Source organism: Ciconia boyciana, chromosome 1, assembly GCF_034638445.1.
Source record: "Ciconia boyciana chromosome 1, ASM3463844v1, whole genome shotgun sequence".
NCBI classification, from domain to species: domain Eukaryota; kingdom Metazoa; phylum Chordata; class Aves; order Ciconiiformes; family Ciconiidae; genus Ciconia; species Ciconia boyciana.
Window position 1 is genome coordinate 37,180,779 of NC_132934.1, and position 25,472 is coordinate 37,206,250.

General features: G+C 39.6%; 1 protein-coding gene across 1 annotated transcript in view; it reads right to left on the reverse strand.

Moving 5' to 3' along the window:
• Window positions 1-25,472, reverse strand: part of TAFA2 (TAFA chemokine like family member 2) — a 79,548-nt gene that overhangs the window by 43,997 nt on the left and 10,079 nt on the right. The window contains 2 exon segments of the mRNA XM_072850610.1: window positions 1,664-1,788; window positions 2,837-2,989. Of these exon segments, the coding sequence (XP_072706711.1) occupies window positions 1,664-1,788; window positions 2,837-2,989 (278 nt within the window).

Genomic DNA, 25,472 nt, shown 5'->3' on the forward strand with positions numbered 1-25,472 from the left:
CTGCAACAGAGGCATAAGCCCTGGAGGGCAAGAGCCTTGGGCTTCTGTAGACTCCTAACAGTTGACAGAACTTCATAACCTTGACTAATGTAGAAAAAACTATCTTCTGACAAAATGTTAGGAAGAATTCTCCTCAAGGTGATTCTAATTGGTATTTCCCCCCTTTTGTGACCTCTTTTTTCCTACAGAAATGTAATCCAGACCCACATTTTTACCTACTGCTTGTTAAACACTCACATTAAACGTAAAATGGCATGTGTTCTTTAACACTAATAGTGCCATGCAGTAGTAGCCAGGACAAATTGCAAAACACACAAACACATAATTCTTTTTCTGTTTCTATTACTATTATTAAATTCTGTCTACTTTGTTTTGATTATAATATACACGCACACACATTTTACATGCATATAATCAGATCTGCATTGGCATGTACAAAGTTAAGTGTGGGCAGCATTCAAGCAAGGTTAGCTTCAGAAGAAATACATTTGAAAGAGGACTCAAGAGTGTAAGTGTATATCAAATGTTTAGGAAGTATCCTTCCTTCAAAGAATGTCAAAATGTTTTAAAGACTTATACATACAGAAACTGAGACACGTAGAGCTGTCTGTAGAACAGAAGGAATATAATTCACTCAGTGCACAACTACATTTCACTACAGCCAAGGTGTACCAGAAATTTAGTGCCTATGCAAGGAGGATTTCAATCAAATGACATAGACACTCAAACACCTGCACAGAGTAAACACCACACTAGCAAATTATGGCCTGACACTGCAAACAATTATGAAATACTTACAAGGAAAACCAGTCATCAGTATGTGTGGTGGTGTGTAGGGATGAAGGTGTTTATGCTTACACACATGCAAGTGTGTCTTCAGAGTGTGTTTTAATCTGTTTTAGGTTGATGAAGAACTCTGTTGAGTTCCGTATAGAGAACCCTAGAGAGATACCACACTGTAGTATTAGGAAGTTTGAGTGCTTAATGGTTATCTGAAGAATTTGTTATTCTTCTGTTTCTGTTAGCCACTAAACTCTGAGATGACAGCAGGTTTACTTTGTTTTCAGGCATTGTATATGATGAATGCTAGATGTATTTCTGTTAGTGTGATTTTGAACCAATAATATAAAAAGTGTCAAAACAAGAAAAGGAACTCACTGAAACTCTGTCAAAATTTTTTAGTAAATCCCAGTCATACAAGACAGAAAGAACCCTAAGATCCTACTGTCATGACACATCAAATGCTTACCATACTCAGCAGTTTCTATGTAGGAACATGGTAATTCCATGTTATAGATAAAAATGCACTTGTTTGCTATCCTGTGAATGAAGAGCTTAGCAGGGTGTATAGACTTTGTGCAACTGGTTTCAGAGAGAAACACATATCAGATTATAATACTTTTGATCATTACTGGTAGCTGAAAAAGGGGTCAACTCTACTATCTCCACTGCTTACCTGAGAAGGTCTGGCACACTGCTTACCATGTTCAAGCAATTGCAAAGTGTGCTGAGAAAAGTGTGCAGGACCAGGAAGTCCAATCCCAGTATGAGTCTCTTCCCACACTTCTTTAGTCTTCTCAACTGATGTCTTCTATGTGCACCCAATTTCCTGTGCACATTTTTTTTACCTGTTGGTAACATGTAAGGTTGGTATCATACCTACCCTAGTTGTTTTCACTTTATTCCCAGAGGAACAGCTCCATCCCTTACGATCTGGAAGAACTTTACACTCCTCCCCTTCAAGGCATGGTTGCATGTGGCACCACCATTTCTGCTCCACTATTGAAGCTACAAGAGAAGAACACAAACACATTTGCATGTTCTTGAAATTGACACTTTAATATGTCATTATGTTGCAACATTTCTTTTACTTTCCAGGAAAATGTTAGAAATATATTGACTGACAGCTAGTCTGTGATTTTCAGCCAGCTTAGAATCTTCATAAGAAATTAGGTCTCAAATTGCACAGGGTGCTACGTGCTTCAAAGTCAATCTCTTTACTGCATTTTTTTTTTTAATTTACTGCAGTTCAGGAACTAATTTCACAGCATTTCTTTCCAACCCTCATTTTTTCTTGCTCAGCCAGATTTCAAAGTTTTAAGTAGAATGTCTTCTTTTGAGTTAGTGTATTTTGCCTGATCTACTATATAGTCTAGCATAGCCTGATTAAATTTATTCCCCGGTGATGACATATTTACAGCTTCTCTGACAGCCAACAACATATCAACAGTAAAGAGATCATGTAAAGGGTGAATCCATCCTGCTCCTCTTTCAGAGGAAGAGATATGAAAAAAATCAGCTAATATTTTCCCAAATAAAACATATGAGCCTATGCCAGATTTGTTAAGTAAAACATTAATATTGCACTGTGAATAGGAAAAATAGTGTTGGTCTAAAAAGAATAAAAAACAGCCAGAATTGTGTTCTGTTTGTTTGCTTGTTTTTTTCCTGTATGATAAAAATAAATATACAAATAAAATGTAAGACTGCAGCACATGAAAATTATATGCTCATGTAGATTTTGCATAAACACTTTTAATTAAGTGAATTTCATACAACTCTGAGGGCACTCTGTTAGTTAGATCAAATTTAGCTTCTCAAGAGGTCTCTTTCACCAGCATCTAATAATTTTGCTTTGCATTTCCACAGAGTAATAGCAAATAATTCATTTTTCCCATCTTCCTCCCATTCACCTTGGGCATGACCTTCAAAATGCAGAAGGCTTCCTAGTCTTATTTTAATAGCTAACTGTAATGGTGTGGTTCTCATTGATGACGCTGAGCCAGCAAAACCCCCTAGGAACATGCAATGAGAGGAAGCAATAGAGTAGTCGCACCATCAACACAAGAAGGAGCTGCCCGTGTGGTACCTGCTACCTGCCCAGGGAAGCAGGAGCACTTCACCGTCTGTGATCTTTCTTCTATCTTGTTCTTATTGCAACATCTGTGGAGTGCCACCACTTCACAGGTCCCAGTTTTAACATGGTGAGCTGTGAAAATAAGACGATGAGCAATTTGATAACATTGTGAGGTAGAATGATAGTTTGGGGTTTTTTTGTAATTAGAAATGCATTAAACTTGGTTCTGTAAGGCAATCTGCGATGCATGAAACTACAATTACAATGGTACTAACACTAGAGTGTAAAGCTGATTCTTTTACAAATGTAGTATAACTATCTCAGGCAGAAAACAGTGGCTAAAGAAGAACAAATGGAGAAGGCTGCATATGGGACTGTTCCCGTGAAGCAGGAAGCAGAAACATTATAAAACTACCCTAGAAACCACATTAATTTCTGGACTCCCATAAACAGCTGTGTATCTTTACCAAGATTTTTTTTTCCTTTCCCTAAGGGAGAAATCTTGAAATTGAATTGTATCAATGTTAAAATACCCATACATGCATATGTTTTCAGAATCTATGACTCCAGACTTTATGTCCAGGGCAGATGAAGTTCTTGGTATGATATCCCAGAACCTTCCTACAGATGGGCAGAGAAGAACTGGCAGGATACAGGGACAGCCCTCAAACAAAACCCAGAAATAAAATTTACTAAGGAATCACATTTTAAATCTTTCTGCCTGGCACTGCAAAGAAAGTCTGGAAACATGGAGAACCAAATTTTTCAAACACAGGGAGGCAACAGGACAATCTTCATTATCCCATATCCAGTACCCATCACCCCCACTCGTGCTGCTCTAACTGATCACCAGAATCATGCTACTGGAGTCCTATGAGAGGACCAATTTGGTAAGAGGAGAACTGCCAAACTACCCGTTCTGGTTCAGCAGCCAGTTACCAAAGGATCTGGAGTTCAGAAAAGTCATTTTAACTGAACTTTCAGTGGTGACTGATACAAGACCAGATATTTCTGAGGATAGTTCATTTCCATCAGAAGGAAGAGAGAAAGAAATCTGAACTTTTAGCTGGTATTGACCTACAACCTTGTACAGGGAGGAATATTAATTATGCAAAGCAATATGTGTTTTAACAGTACCCCTAAGTCCTCTATTTTTTCTGCTGTTTAACTTTATGTATGCTTTATGCAAAGCCTATGTACTGAATGCTTCAGCTACCTTTTATATTCCTAATGGCAAACAATAAATGAGAGCTTCCACAAGGAGAAGGCCCTGCTAGCAGGCTTTCAGGAGCCCAACATTGATCCCTGGATCCACTCAGTTGTTATTGCACAGTATCAACTCCCAAAAGGGCTGAGGAAGGAGAACAAACTTGATGTAGGCTATGGACACCAAGAATGTGCCTAGAGGCAAAAGCCACAGGCAGCAATTAGACTCTGGGTCTTCATCAGCAAAACATAAACTACTAAAAATTTCATGCAGGCAATTATGTGCTTTTCAGTAGAACAAAGTCCACTGAACAGTCTGTGATCTTTGTTGTCACTCACTGCATCATACTATGTGAAGTTCAATTATAATCTATCACATCATGCTATGAAATGATATAACACAATGCGAACAATTAACCCATGATCCATCATATTGTGATACACTGAAATGTTACATATAAATCAGAAATCTAGGAGAAAAAAAATCTTTTTTGCATAAAAATACTTTTCTTCGTTTTTTAATTTTAATCACTTTTAATTCAATAGAGGATGAGGAAAGCAATTCATACTATCTGTGTGAACTTTGCAGTCTCTGATATTTTCATACCTTTGATGATGAGCAAATATTTTTACAGCTACCAGCACAGTCTGCTGTAAAAATTACTTTTAACTATTTTCCAAACAATTTCATTGGTATATATGCCAATAAAACAATTTAAATAAATACATTCATTTTTCTCAATAAAACTGTTATAAGTTTTTTTAATTTGTGAATATGCTAAAAAATTATTCTAGGATATATTTCTAATGTATAATATATAGTAGAACAAACACATGCTGCTTTGGTAAGTTCATATTAATTTTTATTTTGATAGGCAACTACACATCTTATACCCACACATGTTAACACAAATTCATTTATTTGTATTTTATGAAAGGTGCATAAAAAACCCAGACACTGAATCTAAAAAAGAAAGTAAATTTAGTGGTAGGATGTGAACTTCATCCCACTTAATTTTTCAGTATATTAGTTTTCAGTCCATATTTGTATTCTGATGTGTATCACTGACCCTGAAATTTTGTCTCCTCGCTCTCTTATTAAATAGCTTTACACAGCTCTACCAGGTCTACAGAAATGCCATAATATACCTGCTAAGAGAAAATAAAGTACAATGTGCACCAATAGCCATCTGGAATGGAAGCCAGTTAAAAGAGCTGTTGTAAAATGCTGTGAGGGAAATGTTCATACTGAAACAAAACTTTTGAAAGACTTGGTTTGTAGTAATTAGGGAGATAAAATCGGGCATTTTAAGACTTTTATGGGAAAAGAGTGTAATTAAATAACAGTCACATTCATGTGCAATACAGAAAAGCATTTCAAAGGGTGAAAGATATGTGAAAATAGGAGAGAACAAGAAATAATCACATAATATTGATAGTATTTGGGGGAATCTTTAATAAAGCTGCTTTGAAAATTTCTAGATATAAAACCAAAACAACCTAGAAAAGTACACAAAGATATTTCAAACACTGAAAATCTAGGCCAACCATCCTCTAGTTTCTCTTTACCATCTAGAGTATGCAATGAATATTCCTTGAGACGAAATGTAGGGATTTCAGTTCTTTATGCTATCAAATAATTAAGTTCCAGTGCAGTAAGTACAGTATCTGTCACATTCATGTGAAATGAAAGCCTCTATACAGTAGATAAAGGATTTCCCACAACCTAATACAAATTAACCTCATTAAGCCACTGAACCATTCCACGAAAGGAGGATAGTACTTTAGGAGATTCGCATTTTGGTTTTGTTTCTTTTTCTCCTAGCACAGACTTCAAAGTATGCTGCTTGCTTTACAGAAAATGTTTGAGGAACTGAATGTCATTTCTGGAATCCTACAGAAATTCATTATTCAAAACCACTGCAAACGCTCAGTCCTGCATTCTCTGCTAATGCAAGTAATCCTTCCTGAAATCAATGTGAAGAAGGACTGAAGAAAGAGACTCAGAGATATCTATGTGTACAGACTGTGAAGTTTTCCTGATGATTATGCATAACATAATATATGTATATTATTATGTTCCAGAAGATGTAACACTTATGAGACCGTAACTTGGAAAACAGACATAACCATATCTCACCCATTAACAGTATATCCTGTAATTAACCTGCCACTTTTATAGCATTTTTCATGTAGTGAAATCATCAATAGCTATCTCATAAATCACTATGATATTGGTACACCAAAAACTTAAGCGTTCATAATCATGCTCCTGGAAAAAATAAAGCTAAGTAATTATTATTCCTCATTTTACATAAAATTGAATGCACTTAAAGAGTATGTTTAAACATACAGAGCAAAGACCTTTAAATATATATAAATTCTACCTGTTCTTCTTCCTTCATGGCAACTTTAAATTTCATTCCTTCAGGTGAAGGAAATTTCAGTCATATTTGCACAGTGCATCTGGCACTAAGTTAATGGCCCTTACTCCTTTACTTCTGTGGGAAGTTTGTTCCAGGCAAGAAGGCAAGTTACTGTTCAAGATTATTATTTTGCAACTCACAAATATGAATATAACATATTTAGCGTAGATGCAGTGTTATACACAGACCTAGCATTAAATCAGGGAAAGTCTTCTGAATTCCAGTTTGTTATGATCGCCACTTCCTAACGTCGCCGCTTAAACATTCATGTTCAATTCTGACACCCATTGGCTTGGCTGTTTGAACCTTTTCTTTCCTGAAAGTTGCACAGGTCATGCATTAACACATAGACTGGCCATTAACAAAGAGGAAGAAATCATATTGCGATGGACTAGATGAAATAAAGTCACAGGGTGTTTCTGTCCTCAGGTTCCCCATCATTGCAGTAGCCATGTACAAACAGTGAAAAAAACCCATCAAAAGAGCTCTATTATATGCTCTCTGCAAAAACACTGGCATAACTGGGTGATACAGCTAAATCAACCTAATGATTAACAGCTACTGGAAGAAAAAGAAGATCCCTTGTCCCTTTTCCTGCACTCTTTCATCCCTTGCTTACATGAACACCATCATTTGATGGTGACGACAGTAAGCCAGGGATTTAGACGGGCAGAACAATATCCCCCTTTTTTGTAGGGTTAGGTCTCCACTGGTTTAGCTCATACAACTGGGTGCAGAGACTAGTGAGAAGCAGTTTCAGCCACAGGGAAGCAGCAGGAGCAGGCAGCCACGGACACCTGATTACCTCCTTCTGCAGAAACCAGTTCCTATATCAGCTTACAAGCACTGCAGCTCTGCACTCTTGCATGGAATAAATGTATCTTATTTCATTCCATCTCAGGTAACTCCTCTGAGGTCAGAGAGACTATGTAAAGCGTGCAAAGCTTTGTTTGCTTGTGTCTGTGTGGTTTTCAAAGCTTTTCACAAAAACAAAGCTTTAGTTGAAACAAAAAGCAACAGATCAGCAATAAGGAGAGGAATGGAAATTATTCTTAGGCATGACTTTCAATCAATATTACATCTCATATTATAGAAACTTTGGCCTTTTTGTCATCTTCAGTATAATCAGGAAGATGTCCCATATGAAATACTATAGTGACCCAGTCTTTCAAAGTAGGCACATAAGCAGTCTTTATTCATGTAAACCATATCCACGTGAGTAATTGCATTAAGGACCATAATGGAACTACTTTTTTTAATAACCATCTGCAAGGAAAAACAAACAATATTTCAGCAGATTATCAACCTGCTTTATCCGTTTCCCTGAGCGATTAGTCACTATTCTATACCACAATATTCAAACAAGTATGTGAGGGGGGGTTATTAATATCAGAAAAATAAATAAAATTAGTGGTTATAATGTACCACTTTCCATATTAGGCTCTTGTGCTGGTTTTGGCTAGGATAGAGTTAATTTTCTTCATAGGAGCCAGTATGGGGCTATGGTTTGGATTTGTGCTGGAAACTGTTGATAATACAGGGATGTTTTCGTTATTGCTGAGCAGTGCTTACACACAGTCAAGGCCTTTGCTGCTCCTCACCCCACCCCACCAGTGAGTAGGCTGGGGGTGCACAAGAAGCTGGGAGGGGACGCAGCTGGGACAGCTGACCCCAACTGACCAAAGGGATACCCCACACCATATGGGGTCACGCTCAGCATATAGAGCTGGGGGAAGAAGAAGGAAGGGGGGGACATTCAGAGTGATGGCGTTTGTCTTCCCAAGTAACTGTTATGCGTGATGGAGCCCTGCTTTCCAGGAGATGGCTGAACACCTGCCTGCCCATGGGAAGGAGTGAATTAATTCCTTGTTTTGCTTCACTTGCGTGCGCGGCTTTTGCTTTCCCTTTTAAACTGTCTTTATCTCAACCCACGAGTTTTCTCACTTTTACTCTTCTGATTCTCTCCCTCATCCCACCAGGGGGGAGTGAGTGAGCGGCTGGGTGGGGCTTAGCTGCCGGCTGGGGTTAAACCACGACAGCTCTAAATCACTGTCCTACTCTTAAGTGACCAGGAAAAAAGTGGGTTTTCTTGTTCACATAGTCTATTTGCTTTGTTCATACTGATTGACATGGAAACCAAATGTAGGTTATCTTTCTGCTACACTTCAGCAATTTCAATATGTCATATCAGTCTCAGTGTGTCACTGTAGATAGGAAGGATACAAATAAACTTGCAAAATCTCTCACACACAAAAACGCACACTCACACACAGTATTGTTGCATTTTTTTAATAGTTTAATAAGTGGTAGTAGCTGCCACATCTAAGCAATCAAAATCTGATACAATGACAGCTAAGCCAGGATTTCCATTTAAGCTTTCTCTGTTTAAATGTCAGACAAAAACATAGGAAAAGATACACAATGTCCACTTCCTTCATTCAATTAATTTCAATATTTTTCAATATTTTCTGTTATATCCACCGAACAGCTGGTAGGGAAAAACCTAAATTTGGTTTATTCATACTCTATCTGCATTGGTGCTGATCTTGTTGCAGTTGTGTGATCTAAGAACATAAGCAATGTGAAGGTTTCTGTTAAAGATAAAATATTGGATTTGACCAGTCATTAGTGTAATTGGGAAAAAAGCAGACAAGATTTTGGGAACAGAAGCTTCAGTTTGCTTGTGTGAACACAAAACAAAGCACACCTTCATTTCAGCTCCATGGGTCAGAGGGAGAACTAGCAGCACAGGCATCAGGAGAAGCAGGGGCATCTCCCATACCAGTCCTAATCTTGTTACCTCTGGCATGCAGCAAGCCACTGACTCTCAAAGAAGCACCGGTAGATATACGTTGACAGGAACCTTACTGAACACAACCTTTAAAGATCGGATTCAAAACCCTTTTAAATCAATGGTTTTTGTTTGATCAGTAGTTTTGGATCAGAATTTCAATGATAGAGTTAAAATTTTTTATTTTCAATAAAGGTGACATCGGGATCTGCAACTGAGAATTTATCCTGATGATTGCATACATAGCACCTATTACAGAGATTGAGCAAATGATGACATACAGTCTAGATATGTGACTCAAAAGTATGATGAATTAAGATCATTAAACCATGTTTTAAACCATCATTAGAGTTGTCAGGAGTTTTTCATTGAACAGTCAATTTACTAAAAGTACAGTATCCAAGCTTTGTAACTATTTTTGAAATCTAGTCAAATTTGGTTACATATTGAATCTAAAAGTAGGCATCCTCAGAGGGGGGCAAAAAAAAATTGTTTCCACATGGTATTTTAATTTTTTTTTTACAATTTTTTTATTTCTATGACAAACTTAAGGGATATTTAAAATTGTAAAAATTCTCAAAACAAAGCAAAATATTTTATTTTATTTGGAAAAAACCTGATCGGTATTTTTCTTTTTTTTTTCCTGTTTGGCCAGTGAACTGAAAAATCAATTACAGGCACAGCAGTAATTCCTGTGTCCTCAGTGGTGACAATGAGGCATGCCACAGTTGTGGTGCATCTCAGGAAAGGCACTCATGCTGCTTTATTTTCCAGATGACACATGGTGTTGTGCTATAGAATCAGCAGGAAAAAATGATAATTTTGTGCTGTCTTATTCTACACCATCATTACATTTCACATGGCTACTTAAAAACTTACTTAGCTATCTATTCCACTGATGCCACGTGCATTTAAAACATTCACGTAATTCAAAAGTACTGTACAACTAAAAACAAATACCAAATTTCACTTTGAAAGAGAAAATTTTCTGTAGGGAAAAGCTTCTCTCTAAGTCTCTTGAGGATCCCTTTTCCAAATACCTTGAACTGAGGATGTGCCAAACAGCCCTCACCTTGGCACAGCAATTGGCTAAAGACGGAGACCCTGGAGGACAGAGGAGCCCCAGGACACTAATGAGCACCAACAGAGCACCCTGACCTGCTGCTCCCAGCGCCATCCACGGCAGTGATCAGCCCCCGGGCCTTGTAGAAAACTCACGAGATGAAGCAACCCAGGAAAGTGCCTCCCCAGAAAGCCTTGCAGACTAGAGGGAGTCACTGCCTACAAGGGTATAGGACCTGTTATCTCATGAAGGGGGAACAGAATTTTGGGATTGTGTAAAAATTGCCATCAGACATTTTGTGGAAATGTGTGAGACTCATCATGCGATGCTTAGTGGAAGGACCAAGGGCAGGGAATGGGAGGGGGTCAGGGTGGACTGGGGAGGAACAAGCATGAGTCAATAAAGGGGACAGGATAAGAGGGGCCAGTGAAGTATAAACAGCAACTGATCAGTACACTTGCCTGGCTGAGCCTGGTGCCCAAACACTGCAAGCTATCCTACATTCTCATTAAATCCCATTTCAATCTTTTTTGTGGGTGAGCTCTCTTCTCTGAGTGGCTATGTGTAAATGCTAGGGAAATTTAAGCCAGACTAGTTGGCGATAGAGTAAGAGATCTGATTACCTGCAACTGGCATGAGATCACAAACCTCATGGGCTCATGAATCCAGCTGAAAGCAACTGGCAATATGGGGGCACCTCAGACCAGCTACCATTCAGGCTGAGTGTCTAAGACAGGCTATTGGAGTGATCCATTTTGTGTATTTGTATATATATGTATCTCCCTCCTAATTGCAGACTTCAACCCTAATCAGCCAGGGAAGAGGAAGAGGATTGGGCCATCCATTGTGTGATTGCTGTGTGCTTTAATGTAGGTGCCAGGAGAAGTGTTCTGTTTTGTCTGCATCAATTTGTGTGGCTGGCTCTGTGTGTACTGTGCATGTGTGAGTCTGTGTGTCTATGTGCCTGTGTGTCTATGAGTCTGTGTGTCTGTGTGTTCATCCATATGTGTCTAAGGAGCATACATGCTCAGCCTCACCATTGGCAGAACCTGGCGATAAGGAGCCGCAGCAGCTTCACACCTACTCAGCTATTGTATTCACCAACCTCTAACAGATGCGAGCATTAGAAACCTTCTGGAAAGAAAAGATAAGCAAGGAAGACAGAGGCAGCATTTGGCAAAATCACATTTAACACTCAACCTTTGCTTCTAAGAAATGTACACAGACTGTCAAGATAATTCTCTCATATTAGGCAGGTTACCCGCTAGATCAGCAGATCAATAGCTGTTGAGAGGCACGTGCCAAAACACTGCAGTAAGTCAAGCAAGAAGAGTTGCCCTGTTTGATCAGAACAGTCCCCCCCACGCCAGAGGCCATGCAGACCTCTTTTTTGCTTGATTTGGGTAATGCTGTGATGTGGACAACTCCTTCCCACGCAAATATCTCCTAAACCCCTACAAACACACCTTATTGACAGGGCTTTGAGGTCTTACTTACTGCATTCACATTTCCATGCCTTGCACCTCAGCTATAGCTATTCAAAGTCACTTGGTCACCTTGGGCACTGAAAAAGTCCAGATAGACAGAGCACACACTATGCTCTGCTTACACCAGGAGAGAATCAGTTTAACTTAAAAGTACAGCATTGCTTTTCATTTCTCTTTTGTTCTGATGTCTCTTGCATCCTGGGACAGGTTCTCAGGTGAATTGTTAAAAAACAGAGCTGATTGATTGCTTGGACTGATTATTTTTGCAGTGCCACCTGTAGGCAACACATACACAAAAGATCCTGCTAACTTGCAGCCCCTCCCAGACTTCTTGGATTCAATGTGTTTTCTCTCCTGAGAGAACCACTTTAAAATAACAAGAGTAATTCTTGATAAGTGTTTATTCTGCAGATGTTAGCCCAAGCTCCTCTCATCGGTCTGCCTCTACCATGCAATTAACTGGGTTAGTCCACTTGGGTGAAGGATGGTAAGCAGAGTTCATATGATAACATTATGCAGACAGCATCTCTGGTACCCTTTAAAAACTGAGCTAATGAATGGTTTGCCACAGTCACACTGCCAAGCATACTTTTCTGCACAGTGCCAAAGAAAAATCTCATCCATCAGCTTGTCTGCCAGCCACCAGTTATAGCCATCTGTGTGGGAAGACTTTTTCCCTTTTGGAAAAAAATCAAGGAAAACTATAATGTAAGCATTCCCCCGAGAAGAGCCCACTAATGATGCTGTGAGATCAAGCCTCAGATATTCCCATAGCAAAACCTATGCACTGAAATGGACTGAAGGATTGAGTTATCTCCACTAAGAGAGAAAAAGACTGGAATAACACAGCAAGCTGGCACGGTCCCAGCTGGTCACACAATCTTTACAAGCATAAAACCACAGATGGAGCACTTCATGTAGGATCTCTTGGACCTGGAGAGCTCACAGCCATCTGACTTTATCCTCCTGGCCTTACTGAGGCTAATTTTATTCAATCAGTCCTTTGGCAGGAGTGAGCCAGTGTTACTCAAATAAGCTTATCTCCTCTCTCACAAAAGTCAGAGCCTTTTTATGGCAATGGCTACAAATGATGCCTTCACGCCAAACTTTTAGCCAAAGACACAGGAACTCAAAACACAACTAATTTTCAAGTAGCCTGAAGGATAATTTCCTCTTTTTCATATGGCACCCTCTCTTGTGTTGCCCTCCCTAGGTCCTGCTTTCAATTTTGAAATCAGATGATCACTAGGCTCACAAAACCACAGAGTGTTCAGAGACAAGATCACTAGCAGTGGGATCTTGCAACTCTTTATATGGCAGAGGAGGAGAAGAAGAGGCCTCTGCACATTCTCCCAGTCCTCACAATAAGCTCAGCTCTCCAGCTGCAGCCAGCCCACTAGGTCTCCCGCTGCGTCCCACCACAGGTGCCCAGGGTGGAACCACTGCGCTGTAGCCACCTCGTTTCCTGAGCAGTGGAGCAGACAGGGGAGGACACGGACAGCAGCGAAGGCTGCGTGTTTCCCTCCGGGCAAGAAATGGAGCCGCTTTGCTTTTTGCAGGCAAAACGCTTCCCGTGTTTCTTCTCTAGCGGCTGCAGGCTGACACCATCCACGAGACGAGCCTGGCAGAGAAACTGGCAGAGAAACACCCAGGGCGAGGCGCAGTTTATAAATACTACAAGAAGTCAAAAGCCCCAGTATCTCTGAGGTTGTTACCAAACATGTTAAGCAAACGATATATTAAAGTGTGCAGACATTTTGTAAATTAACAGGCTGAGGTTTGAGATTACTAATTATATGATTTCACAGAGAAAAAAGACCAATCCAGCTCTCAGGCACTCAAAAGAACATTTGGCACAAAGACTTTTTATTCTCTCCTACTCTCTCTGTGGGCCTTCTGCCAAATAGCTCGACTCAGCAAGAAGCAGTAGCACATGTCTCAGAGCAGCCTTCAGCATCTGACAGAATACAAAAAACCCCCCATTTTTTCCTCAGTCTCAAGGCTTCAGAAGCCTGTAGTTTACACAGTTTATGGGGAATATGTTTCCCCTGTTTCCTTAGATGACTCTCATTATTAATTTTCTTTTCTTTCCAGCTGACCCAAATGGTCTCAGGGCACATTGTACTAGATGACAAATTAACATGTTCCCAGGGACGCATCAGAAAAAAAAGAAACAAAAGGTTTTTTCTAACCCCACGTATTTGAATGACCCTCTGGCACACAACCCTCACCTGAAGTAACGTCTTAAGAAAAGTGCTGCGTATGGGAGTCTGTATGAAATAGGATTAGTGTAACGAGGTGAAGAGGTAAATTCAATAAAACCTTTTGAACAGCCTGCTTTCAGGCTTCTCATGCTTATTAGAAAATAGCTCAAGCACCTCAGTGGACTTTAGGTGCCTCTACGGAGACAGCAGCTGAAGCCAAGGGAAGGACAGCCATGGTTTCCCCAAAGAAGGATGCAGCTGGGTCCCCGTGCTCTATTTCCATCTCAACACACATCTAGCTCCTTATGTGTGATCTTGCTTCCACAGTTAAGGTATTTATTTATTAAGGTGCAGAAACTTATTTAGGTAATAGATCTTGGTAATAAGAAGGTCGATTCATATTTAAGCACTTCAATGTCACCATGAATCCCATTATCAAAGTCTTTATGTTTTATTCCGCTTTTCTTCTTAAAAAATTATGCTTAGTGTCCCTTATTCACCCCATTCTAAGATTCTTCAAGGTTAGAAAAGCAACAGCCCCCCCAAATTTATTTGGAAAGTCTTTAATAAAGTCAACCGAAAAAAGAAGAGTAAAGAGAAAGCAATGACTTTCAACGTAAGAAGCACAAAGATTTTTTTTCTAAGGATGAATATGAACATTGCTTGTTTAATATCTGTATTGAAGAACTATTAAGCTGATCAAACCTAGAATACACACTATGACAGAAGCACGCTGGGACTTCAGTGATGACCTGTGTGGACTTCAAAAAATTCTGCAAACTTCAAGATTCCCATTGTGCAGAATTTTTCCAAACATAGTATTCATAATACTGAGTCTCTCTATATCCCTATTCTATAGAGAAAGGCAGTTACGTACACCTGTGCACCTATTCATCTAGAAAGGATATTTAAATAAAAATATACCGTAAGATTCTGAAAATACTTTTTTACATTAATATGTGTGCATACTACATTCATCACATAAACATGTGATGAAATTTAACATATCTCTAAAAAGCATTTAATTTTTGAAATTCCACAATTTAAAAACTCTCCAAGATTTTTGCTTGCTTGCTTGCTTGGCTAGTTGTTTTTTACAGATAGAGTTGTAGTCTGTGTGTCAATTTTTTTCTTTTAGGGTTTGTTTTGCTTTGCCTTACCTATTTTCATTACTGGATAGAATGGTATCTCTGTACTAATTTAAAGTTTCTTTAATTCTGTAACATATTTTTGTAATACATAACATTCCATTTCGCAGCTCTGTAATGCATTTTTACTTAATCTATCAACTAAACCAAATTATCAAATATACCTTGAAATATTCCTCCCACAAACTGCAGGCACATGTATGCATACTCGCCTTTCTGAAAACTACATAACTGGTTTTTTTGTTTTTCCTTTTCCACCCCTGCCTTCTAGGACTTCCCTACAGTGCTTCAGATTCCCCCACATCTGTTAAGAGAAACTCCGTAGGATGTCCCAGCATACAGTTCACCGTCTGAAAGAAAGATCTTAATTTTAAGTTTCAGCTTGCTTCTGTAGAGCCCCAGGCAAGCTCTTTGAAGTGCAGAGTCAGGGGAGGAACTTAACTCAGGCCTTTAGAAAAAAATTGCTAACAAGGCACATGTCTAGTCCTGTGAAATCCCCTCTTTTAGACTGATCTCCCCTGCTACAACCTTCCCACTACATTATTGATTCCATATAAATAGCAAGTCTCTAAGCCATGGGCATGATGAATCAATAAGTATCTAGACAGAGTCTATGAACTGAAACTGGATGGCCTGGGAAGAGGCTGGCTATTCTTCAAGACAGAGAAAGAGAAAGCACATTTCAACAAGCAAAATAAAAGAGGAGAAACTGCCAGGAGAACCATTCGGAGCTGTGCAATCAAGCATATTTTTGCTCAAGGATTCTCAGAAGATAATAGTGTCAGATATCTCTTCTTGCTGAAAAGGTATCTTTTAAGATGCTCCTAAAAGACTCCCTGGCACTTTTTTCTGAAGCTGTTGATAGGAAACATATACACCACTCTCATTGCTATCCAAAGTCAGAAGCTGCAAAAATATCACAGTTCCTAGAACTCCAGAAGCCTGCTTTTTAAAAACTGTCAGGTAACAAAAGCATCTGAAGTAATGCACACCTTCAAAAGAAACCTATTAAAAACCAAGATATAGGAAAAAAATTCATAATTATTCAGGGACTTTTTCAGAGAATGAGGACATGGCTTCACGCTTGGCATTTTACTGTGTATGTCTATGGAAGCTCATACAGTGAATCCGGGGATGCTAGAGGCAATGCCAGGCCACCTCATGGTCCCTTTTCATTACTGTCCATCCATGAAATAAGCCAGGCACCTTGTGTACCTAGACCACTGCTGAGATGCAAGTGCAAAGCACAGCAGAGCTCACTGGGCAGCTCTTGGGCATGAGCTTGCCAGGACCATAAAAAGCACACCTGGAGCAGGATGTAAGTAAATTACTAGTAAACTAATTTTACATTACCCCAGACTGGTCAAGCTTCCTGCATTAAACATGACACTCACAGACCAGCCAAGCAACCATGCTTCCTACCATGGAGCAGAAGGAAGGCTACAGTGCTGTGCTGCTGCTGCTGAAAGGGGTGGTGAAGGGCCGCTGTTCAAGGGAAGCTTCCCACCCCTCGCCAGGTCCAGCTCCCACAGCTCCTCCTCTGCTGTGTTACAGAATCACAGAATCACAGAATCATATAGGATGGAAAAGACCTTTAAGATCATCGAGTCCAACCGTAAACCTAACACTACCAAGCCCACCACTACACCATGTCCCTAAGCACCTCATCTACACGTCTTTTAAATACCTCCAGGGATGGCGACTCAACCACTTCACTGGGCAGCCTGTTCCAATGCTTGATAACCCTTTCAGTGAAGTACAATTTCCTAATATCCAGTCTAAACCTCCCCTGGCACAACTTGAGGCCATTTCCTCTCGTCCTATCACTTGCTACCTGGGAGAAGAGACCGACCCCCACCTCTCTACAACCTCCTGTCAGGTAGTTGTAGAGAACGATAAGGTCTCCCCTCAGCCTCCGCTTCTCCAGGCTAAACAACCCCAGTTCCCTCAGCTGCTCCTCATAAGACTTGTTCTCCAGACCCTTCACCAGCTTCGATGCCCTTCTCTGGACACGCTCCAGCACCTCAATGTCTCTCTTGTAGTGGTGGGCCCAAAACTGAACACAGTATTCGAGGTGCGGCCTCACCAGTGCCAACACCCAGATCCATCCTTCCCCCATAAGAGCCGGAGCAATGCTCCCTCAGCCCCCCGGGAATGAGGCACCCTCCAAGGTGTCGTGTCAGTGCCAGAGACTGCTCGTGCCAAAGGGAGAGTCTGAAGTGGCATCCACGTTCTCACATCTTTCTCACCACTGTGAAAAGGTGAGGGGGGAAAAGGAGAGGGGTGGTCCCTCGGGGAGCAATGAAAATTTTAAAAAAAAAAAAAAAAGTCAGTTTTTAATTCAAATGTTGCTAATAGGAACTTGCAAGGAAGCATTTAATGTATAGGCAAATGACCCTCTGCAATAAAATGATAGTATCCATATACCGGCTGTATACATTTTTATAGCTGCATATTCTTTGACCTTTTTGCTACTTTAACGTAGGATTTTCTTCACAGAGGTCAACATTAGAACCTCAAAACTTCAACCCTCCTATCACTTTGAAGAGTGAATTTTAGTTAAATAACTGAAAAATCAGTAGACTGAGAAGCAGTTACCTGTGGGCTAGTTTGCATATACTCTTCCAAAAGTCCCAAGTGCAAAGCTGAACACCATGTACAATACAGAGTAACACAGTGTATTTGTCTTCCAGTGCCTAACAATGTGTCAAAAATGACAACAGACGAGTGGCCATTTATAAATATCCATAGGGCCATGCCTCTTTTCAAGGTTAGATGAAATTGTTATGAGGAAATAACCAACTACCCACAGTTCCTTAGGAGTATGTACACTGACTCATGACAAATGGTTTTACTGCTTTAGTTCTAAAATGCACACCAGAAAAAATAGATCAGAGTTAAATAACTGTCCAGGTCCGCGGCACTTATATGTTGTGAAGGGAGCCAAGCGTAATCTGCTTTAGCGTGTGGGAGACTGTCACAAAACAAGAATTGCCTTCCCCTTTGATTCGCCACCTTAAAAGCTGAACAGCAAGGGAATACACTGTAGGATTTGACAAAACGTCATTCATGAGATACCTTGTCTGATTGCATACACAAATCTAGGGGGAGTTTTATCTTCACAGGGCTCACAAGTGAGGGAAATCTTGAGAATAATCCTAGCACATATCCTCCAAGTGCAGCTGTAGTTAGCAGAGCATTGTAAAACAAAATAAAAAGATGGGGAAATCAGAAACTGAAGATGCAGCAGAGTGAGCCAGCCTTTCCTGACTTCAGTGGTACAGCCTCGCTTTAACAACTAATTCGTAATGTGAAAGTACTGCATTGCCTAAGAGTTATATTTGGCTGAGCACCTATAAGTTCTAAGGAACAAGACCCACAATATAAAAGTAAACATGGACACTGTGAATTTCCTTTTATTTCACACACGACTACTCTGATATTTGTGGTTAGTGACTTCTCTTTGCTTGGATTTTTACTTTAGCAAATATGCTGCATAGTACAGATGCTATCTGATGATTTCTGATCCTCTGTCTCACCTCCTCAAGGGAGTGGCATGTTCATCCACATTTCCTTTCCTGTACAGTTGTTTCTAGAGTCTAGCAACATACATATTACATGAATATGTTGTCAGCTGAATGAACAGAAACCAAATTTCAGTAGTGCATGCATGGTTCAGAGCCCCAAAAGCAATTCACAGCAGTGTCTGAAACTGCAAACTGGAGAGACTTGCTGAAGTTTTGTCCCTGCTTATTTTTTTCAAGTATTATACATACACATACATACATACCTACCCATACAGTCAAGGACATATAAGAAATTATCTCTAAATAGAAGGATCCAAAACTTTAACACAGCAATGCATCTTGACATTTTATTCACTTTCTGAATCTTTACACCATCATTTATTACATTATTATAACAATAAAGAAAGTGGGGTTTCTACTGTTCTCTACAAAAGCAAAGACACATGTCACCATATGTTGGATACCTACAGCTTTGACATCTAATCTAAGCTAGACATCCCTGTATAATCAATGCAGAGCTAGAAAAAGAAGCACCCCTAGGAGATAATACCCGAATTATAAGAAGGCAAGATTAGATCCCTCCCTAAGGGAAAGAGCTACATCAGCAGAGACATGACTTGGTCCCTGGCTAGTCATTTCTTTTGGGAGATTGCCCTCATGAGAATCTGACATTACCACAATACTGAAACAGGCCTAACAGAAGGTCAGTGCTCTACGACCACGTCTGCTCTAGGACTGATAATATATGTGTATAACTAAAGCAAGCTAAAATATATCCACTGATTTATCCTCCACTGTAAAGCTGACCTCTAAGATCTCAGACATTTGCCAGGACTCAGCAGAGGAGTGACTTTCAGGTCCAAATATAACACTAAAGTCAGAGGAAGAAGCAAAAGGACTTTTGAGGAACATACTCCCCTAGCTATTATTTCAGGAGATTTTAAAATGTTACTAGTTATGGGAGCAGCATATCTAGACTGATATTCAAAGCTCTCTTTAAACAGTGAACTTTCTCCTTCAAAGAAAAAAAAATCTGAAACTTAGAGGACCCAGACAGACTTCCTGGATTTAAAATACATCATTGATTTATTTCCTCGTTGTAGACAATTCACTTTATTAAAGGGACACAAAATAGTCTGAAGCTTGTAAATCCCACTCTATAGTTGTAAAATAACACTTCCACGTTTTTCTGCAGGTTGTCTGTAAGAAAGAAATCTCATGTGTCCCATCTATCTCCTCCTTAATTATTCATTTTTGCTATGCATGAACCTAGGAGAGTTTTCCATAAAATAAATAAAGCACAAAATATGTGCCAAACATAAAAACATCACTAAAAACTATTGAAATTGTTACCTCCCAGTGATCATTGTTATGAAAAATGGATTGATATTTTATAGTTTAACACTCCTCTCCTACAATGACTCTGTTAGGATAAGCCTTAATTTGGCATTTTCTCATATTTTTAGTGTGGGTCATAATGCTGCTTAAGTGCAGATTGTTGTATTCCTAGCACCCAGCAGAAGAGCAAATTAGTTTATAATCACTCCTACAGATCTGTTCAGACAATAGAACAGATTTTTAGGAGAGCTTTTCTGGCAGCCAAGATCAGTTTGATAAGTGGGGCTTTTAATATTATTTTCCTTACACCACTGTTTGGTGTGATAGTTTAAAATGTGAGTTCTTCACAGGTTTTATTGCATATACAGGTTAAAAATGCTCATTAGACTAAGTTATATTTGAAAATAGAAGCAAGAACTAGACTTGAGAAAGGTATTTGCTTCAAAAAATTCATTATTTTTAGAAGTACTTTCAGTACTTACTGTCAATAGTACTCAACAGACTAGCAATGTTTATTTCAAAAAGGTGAAAAAAGAATGAGGGTAAAATATCACTTGTGATGAAATAAATGACATGAACTGCAAAAAATATTATTTCCATGTGCCATTCAGACTGCTCTAATTTCGTTTTGCTCTGACTTTCAGCAAAAAACTCAAGTTTTAAATGCCTATAACATGAACATAAAATGTTGATAATCTATTAATGGAGGTCTTAGTCCAAAATAATTAAAAGATTTTTGTGTTTTGCTATTTCCAAAAATAGCTGATTGATTGATTCTGAACAGGTTTTGGGTACTTCTATAACTAAACAACAGCTGTTTTAGAATATAGCATTTTTACAGGCAATAATATGCAGTGGTCCTTCTGGTTTAGTTTGGTTTTTTTAAAAGAAAATTTAAAATGACACCAGTTTAAAAATTGTTTATTTTTCTCTAACATTTAGGTTTTACTACAGATTTGTGAAGTACAATATACCTAACCCCTCTCTGGTAGCTACATTCTTTTCTTCAGTTATTTTCCTCTACACAAGCTGTTTTTCAGAGTAAACTCAGGAAAATGTAACAACAGTAATGTTGTGACAGAGGGAGGGTGGGAAATACATACTGTCCTTAAATCGCTTAGCTGAAAGCACATCTAATGATGAAGGGCACAAACTGAAAAGTCAAGAAAAGCATGAGATGAGACTGGTGACCACTGTCCTTGCACCGGCGTAATGAGGATCCTCCTAATTCCCCACTTTTTAGCTGTTTACATCCCATCCCATCTTCTTCTTTAACATTACGCAGGGGGCCTGACTGTGCTTCATTCCTGCAGTCCCCAAAGAGCAGCTTCCAGGGCTGGTGTGACAGCAAAGAGTAAAGAAGCCTTTGTGCTCATCTAAACTATCCTATAAACAGGAGTGGCATAAGTAGGATGAAAGGTTAATTCTTTTCTCAGATGTTTCCAGGGCATAACCTCTGCAGGATGCCCTTTGTCTTCTGCAACCCAGCTTTCTAGTATACAATGTATTGTTATGATAAGGGACAAAAGATGCAAAAATAGGGATTATTTACTTATCATAAATGAGATTTTCTGGATTTTCCTATGTTCTGAGGCATGGAAACTGTGTTTTATTCTCCTAAGGTGTTTTTGAACCAAAACTAGAAGGAGAAGAGAGATTTACACAGACTTCATATGCACAGCATGCAGCAGTGTAACAAGATGGCACAATATTACTCTTCCTCCTTCCTTACTTAAACTTGTATCTTCTCTCAGATACAGTTATATTTGCTCTTAATATCTCTGGCAGATGTTCTGGGGTGAATGATGCAATTAAGAATCCAAAATTCCCATTTCTTCCAGATGCTTATTTTCTCAATATTCACTCACTGGAAATATATTTACTTTCCACTCTGCGGTGTCTAGCAGTTAGCACACCTTCTGGGTTCCATTTCACAAAATTTCCACAGTTAATCTGACACATGCCAATGCATCTTAGATAGAAGTTTAGCACCAGTAATCTTTTTTTTTCTATCGGTAGTAAATTTACATAACAACAAAACTGAGCAAAGTTTTAAATAAGTATTTTACTTTAAAAATCTTTCTACTGTGCTGTTCATAGGTACAATACTTTCTGCTATCTGTCAACTTCTTAAAACTTAACTTTGGTTTTCCTTAGTCTTCCAGCTCACTGAAGGAATCTAATGATGATTTCAGTCTTTTGTATGATTCATTCTTTTCAGTGAGATTGAATTACAGGCTTAACTGCTTCATCCTTGCTCTCCTCCCATCAGACACATACATAGTCTTGGGTTCAAATTCTGGATCCAGAACAATTCTGACCTTCCCAGCAACTCAGCCAGCCTCCTACAAGCCCTAGCTCTCCTCTCACACATGGTCCTGGAGCACAGACTCAGCTGAAGCAATTCTAATAACTTGCGCCCAAAAATACAACGGCACAATGCACTCAAGATTTGTGTTGGTCTTAACAGAACACTTTTCTCGGGCATATCCTTTCCGCAGCTCTGCATTCACCTAGAATAACCCATGCATTCAGCTTTATACTTCAGTCATTCAAGGACACTTGATATTGAAGCCAGAAGTATTTTGCAAAAAGAATTCTAAGCCTACTGCCTTTACTTGAGAACAATTTGAGTACCAGAGTTATACAAATCTATGGGGAAAAAAAGAACAAGACAGACTTGGCAGCTCCTGCCTCAGCCTCCTCATCACTACAGACAGAATTCTTGCTCAGCCTGGTAAAAGAAAGCTGCACAAAGCAGACTGCTCTTTTATGATTTGCCTGCTTTCTGTCATCTAAACCCCCAAGCCAGCCTCCATTCTCCAGTAAGTATGCCATGGCTTTGTCCCCATCTATGTGGAGAAGTGGGTTTTTCTTGGTCACAGCCACCTCTTTATCAAATGGTACTTTCACACTTTAATGGGAAGGTCAAAATTTCAGTATTATCCCTCTGCAAATTTCAAGAATTCTTCCTGACTTTCGGTGTATTTTAGCTCAACAAGGAGAAATGGAGCAAACGCCAAATCCAGGTTTTACAACCAAACCTTTTTTAACACAACAGAATGACATTTGCAGAATGATATGCAGATATAAATGAATCTGTCACAGACCAAATTTCACTGGCTCCTGAACTGCAACATGAGACTCCATTTGAACAGTAGAAATAAAATAAGACCTTTACAATTTTATTGGGGCATTATGACCCTGATATAGGAGAAGAATTGTCAGGTAGATAAAAGAACAATATCCAAACTGAGTCCTCCCGTTAAGAGACTTTCCAAAAGTTCCAAAAGGTTTCCAGCAGGTTGCAGCTCCCTGGTATATGAATTCAGGGAAGTATTCACACCTACACTGAAAGCTTGAGTTCCCACTTTGTGAAAGGAATGAGCTCTGAAGGGTGTTTCAGAGCGCCTAAAGCTGGATGTTGTGGAAAATTCCCTGAGTTTTCAGTTACGTTTGAAAAGCACCTAGTATTTTGTGAAGCTCCCATAAATAAATTATAAGCATTTTAAAAACGCTAAAGTGGTCCACGTAAGCTATTTCATCAGTGATGACCTTGCATTTTTCTCTTTCATCCAAGTCTCTCATATCTCTGCATGCATATGCATGCACATATGCATGCATACAGACATAAGCTTTGCTGCTTTGGAGCTGTTGGTTTGTGCAGCTTGGGCTCAGATCAATTCCCTGGTCTTCCAAAAAGATGAGATTCTTCTACAAATCTCTACTACCATTGTGGTTTAACCCCAGACAGCAACTAAGCACCACACAACCGCTCTCACTCCCCCCTGGTGGGATGGGGGAGAGAATCAGAAGGGTCAAAGTGAGAAAACTCGTGGGTTGAGATAAAGACAGTTTAATAGGGAAAGCAAAAGCCACACACGCAAGCAAAGCAAAACAAGGAATTCATTCACTCCTTCCCATGGGCAGGCAGGTGTTCAGCCATCTCCTGGAAAGCAGGGCCCCATCACACGTAACGGTGACTTGGGAAGACAAACGCCATCGCTCCGAACATCTCCCCCTTCCTTCTTCTTCCCCCAGCTTTATATGCTGAGCATGATGTCATATGGTGTGGGGTATCCCTTTGGTCAGTTGGGGTCAGCTTTCCCAGCTGTGTCCCCTCCCAACTCCTTGTGCACCCCAGCCTACTCACTGGTGGGGTGGGGTGAGAAGCAGCAAAGGCCTTGACTGTGTGTAAGCACTGTTCAGCAATAACTAAAACATCTCTGTATTATCAACACTGTTTTCAGCACAAATCCAGACCATAGCCCCATACTAGCTACTGTGAAGAAAATTAACTCTATCCTAGCCAAAGCCAGCACAACTACAGTGGAAGACTGCCCCAGTGAGCCTTAAAATGGTAAATCTCCCTCAGCCTCCCAAAGAACAGAACTAAAAATTTTGGTTCAGGAAAAAACTTTATAAATTGCTATCCAAAACCACATGAAGTATTTTTCTCCTGCTATTCCCCAGAGTAGCTGAGTGTTTCTGAACATTTCCTTGGCACTTGTACAACTAAAGAACAGCTGTTCTAAAATACGACATTGTACAAGCAATCACTTAACACTGCTATAGAGTAAATTCAGTGAAGAGTGTCAAGAGAGAAGGGCATAGTCTTTAGACAGCAGCAGCAGAAAATTAATGCAGATGAAAGTTAGGTTAACATATCCCCTGAATGCTATAGAAATAATCTCCACATGGGATGAGATTTTCCAGGCACAAACCTCCCAGCCTGAGTACGTGAAATCCCCTGAGCAGGGTAACAGGGGTGTGCAGTAGATACCAGCAGAAGCATGGGGCAGTCATCACTGCACGTACAGGATGTATGTTGGATGTGTGGAATGTATATTGGAAATCCGGAAGGGCAGTGCAGAAAACCCTAAGACCAGCACTGGGATATATGACCTCCATACCTGAAACCAGATCTAGACTTTGAAGATAGAATTGGCCCTAATCCTGCCATTACAGTAAGTTTACATATCTGGATACTGTTAAGGATCAGACTCTAATTATAATGTGATATTGACCCATTGTATTTGACACGATCTTAACATGTTGAATTTGGAGAAAACATAATGTAACGGAAACTGTAAACTATTCAGATTTTCTTTTCAATTATATTCTTGTTTGGTAGTCCCAGACATTAATAAAATTTTATGAGCGATTCTCTGAGGAAAAAGGGGAAAAAAAAGTTGTCATACCAATGGAGAAAAATCTACTTGGTTTCTCTACCAAAGAAAGCTGTTTTCAAGGTCTTGGACATAAACTTTCTACTAGTCATGACCTTCCAATATACCTCAAGGTCATGCTACCATCTGAGCTCCAAAGCCGCCAAAAGATTCGGACACAGCTCTTCTACAATGCATGGCAAATTCCAAGGCTGGAAACCTGCACATAAGGATTCACACTTTTGGAATAACTCAGT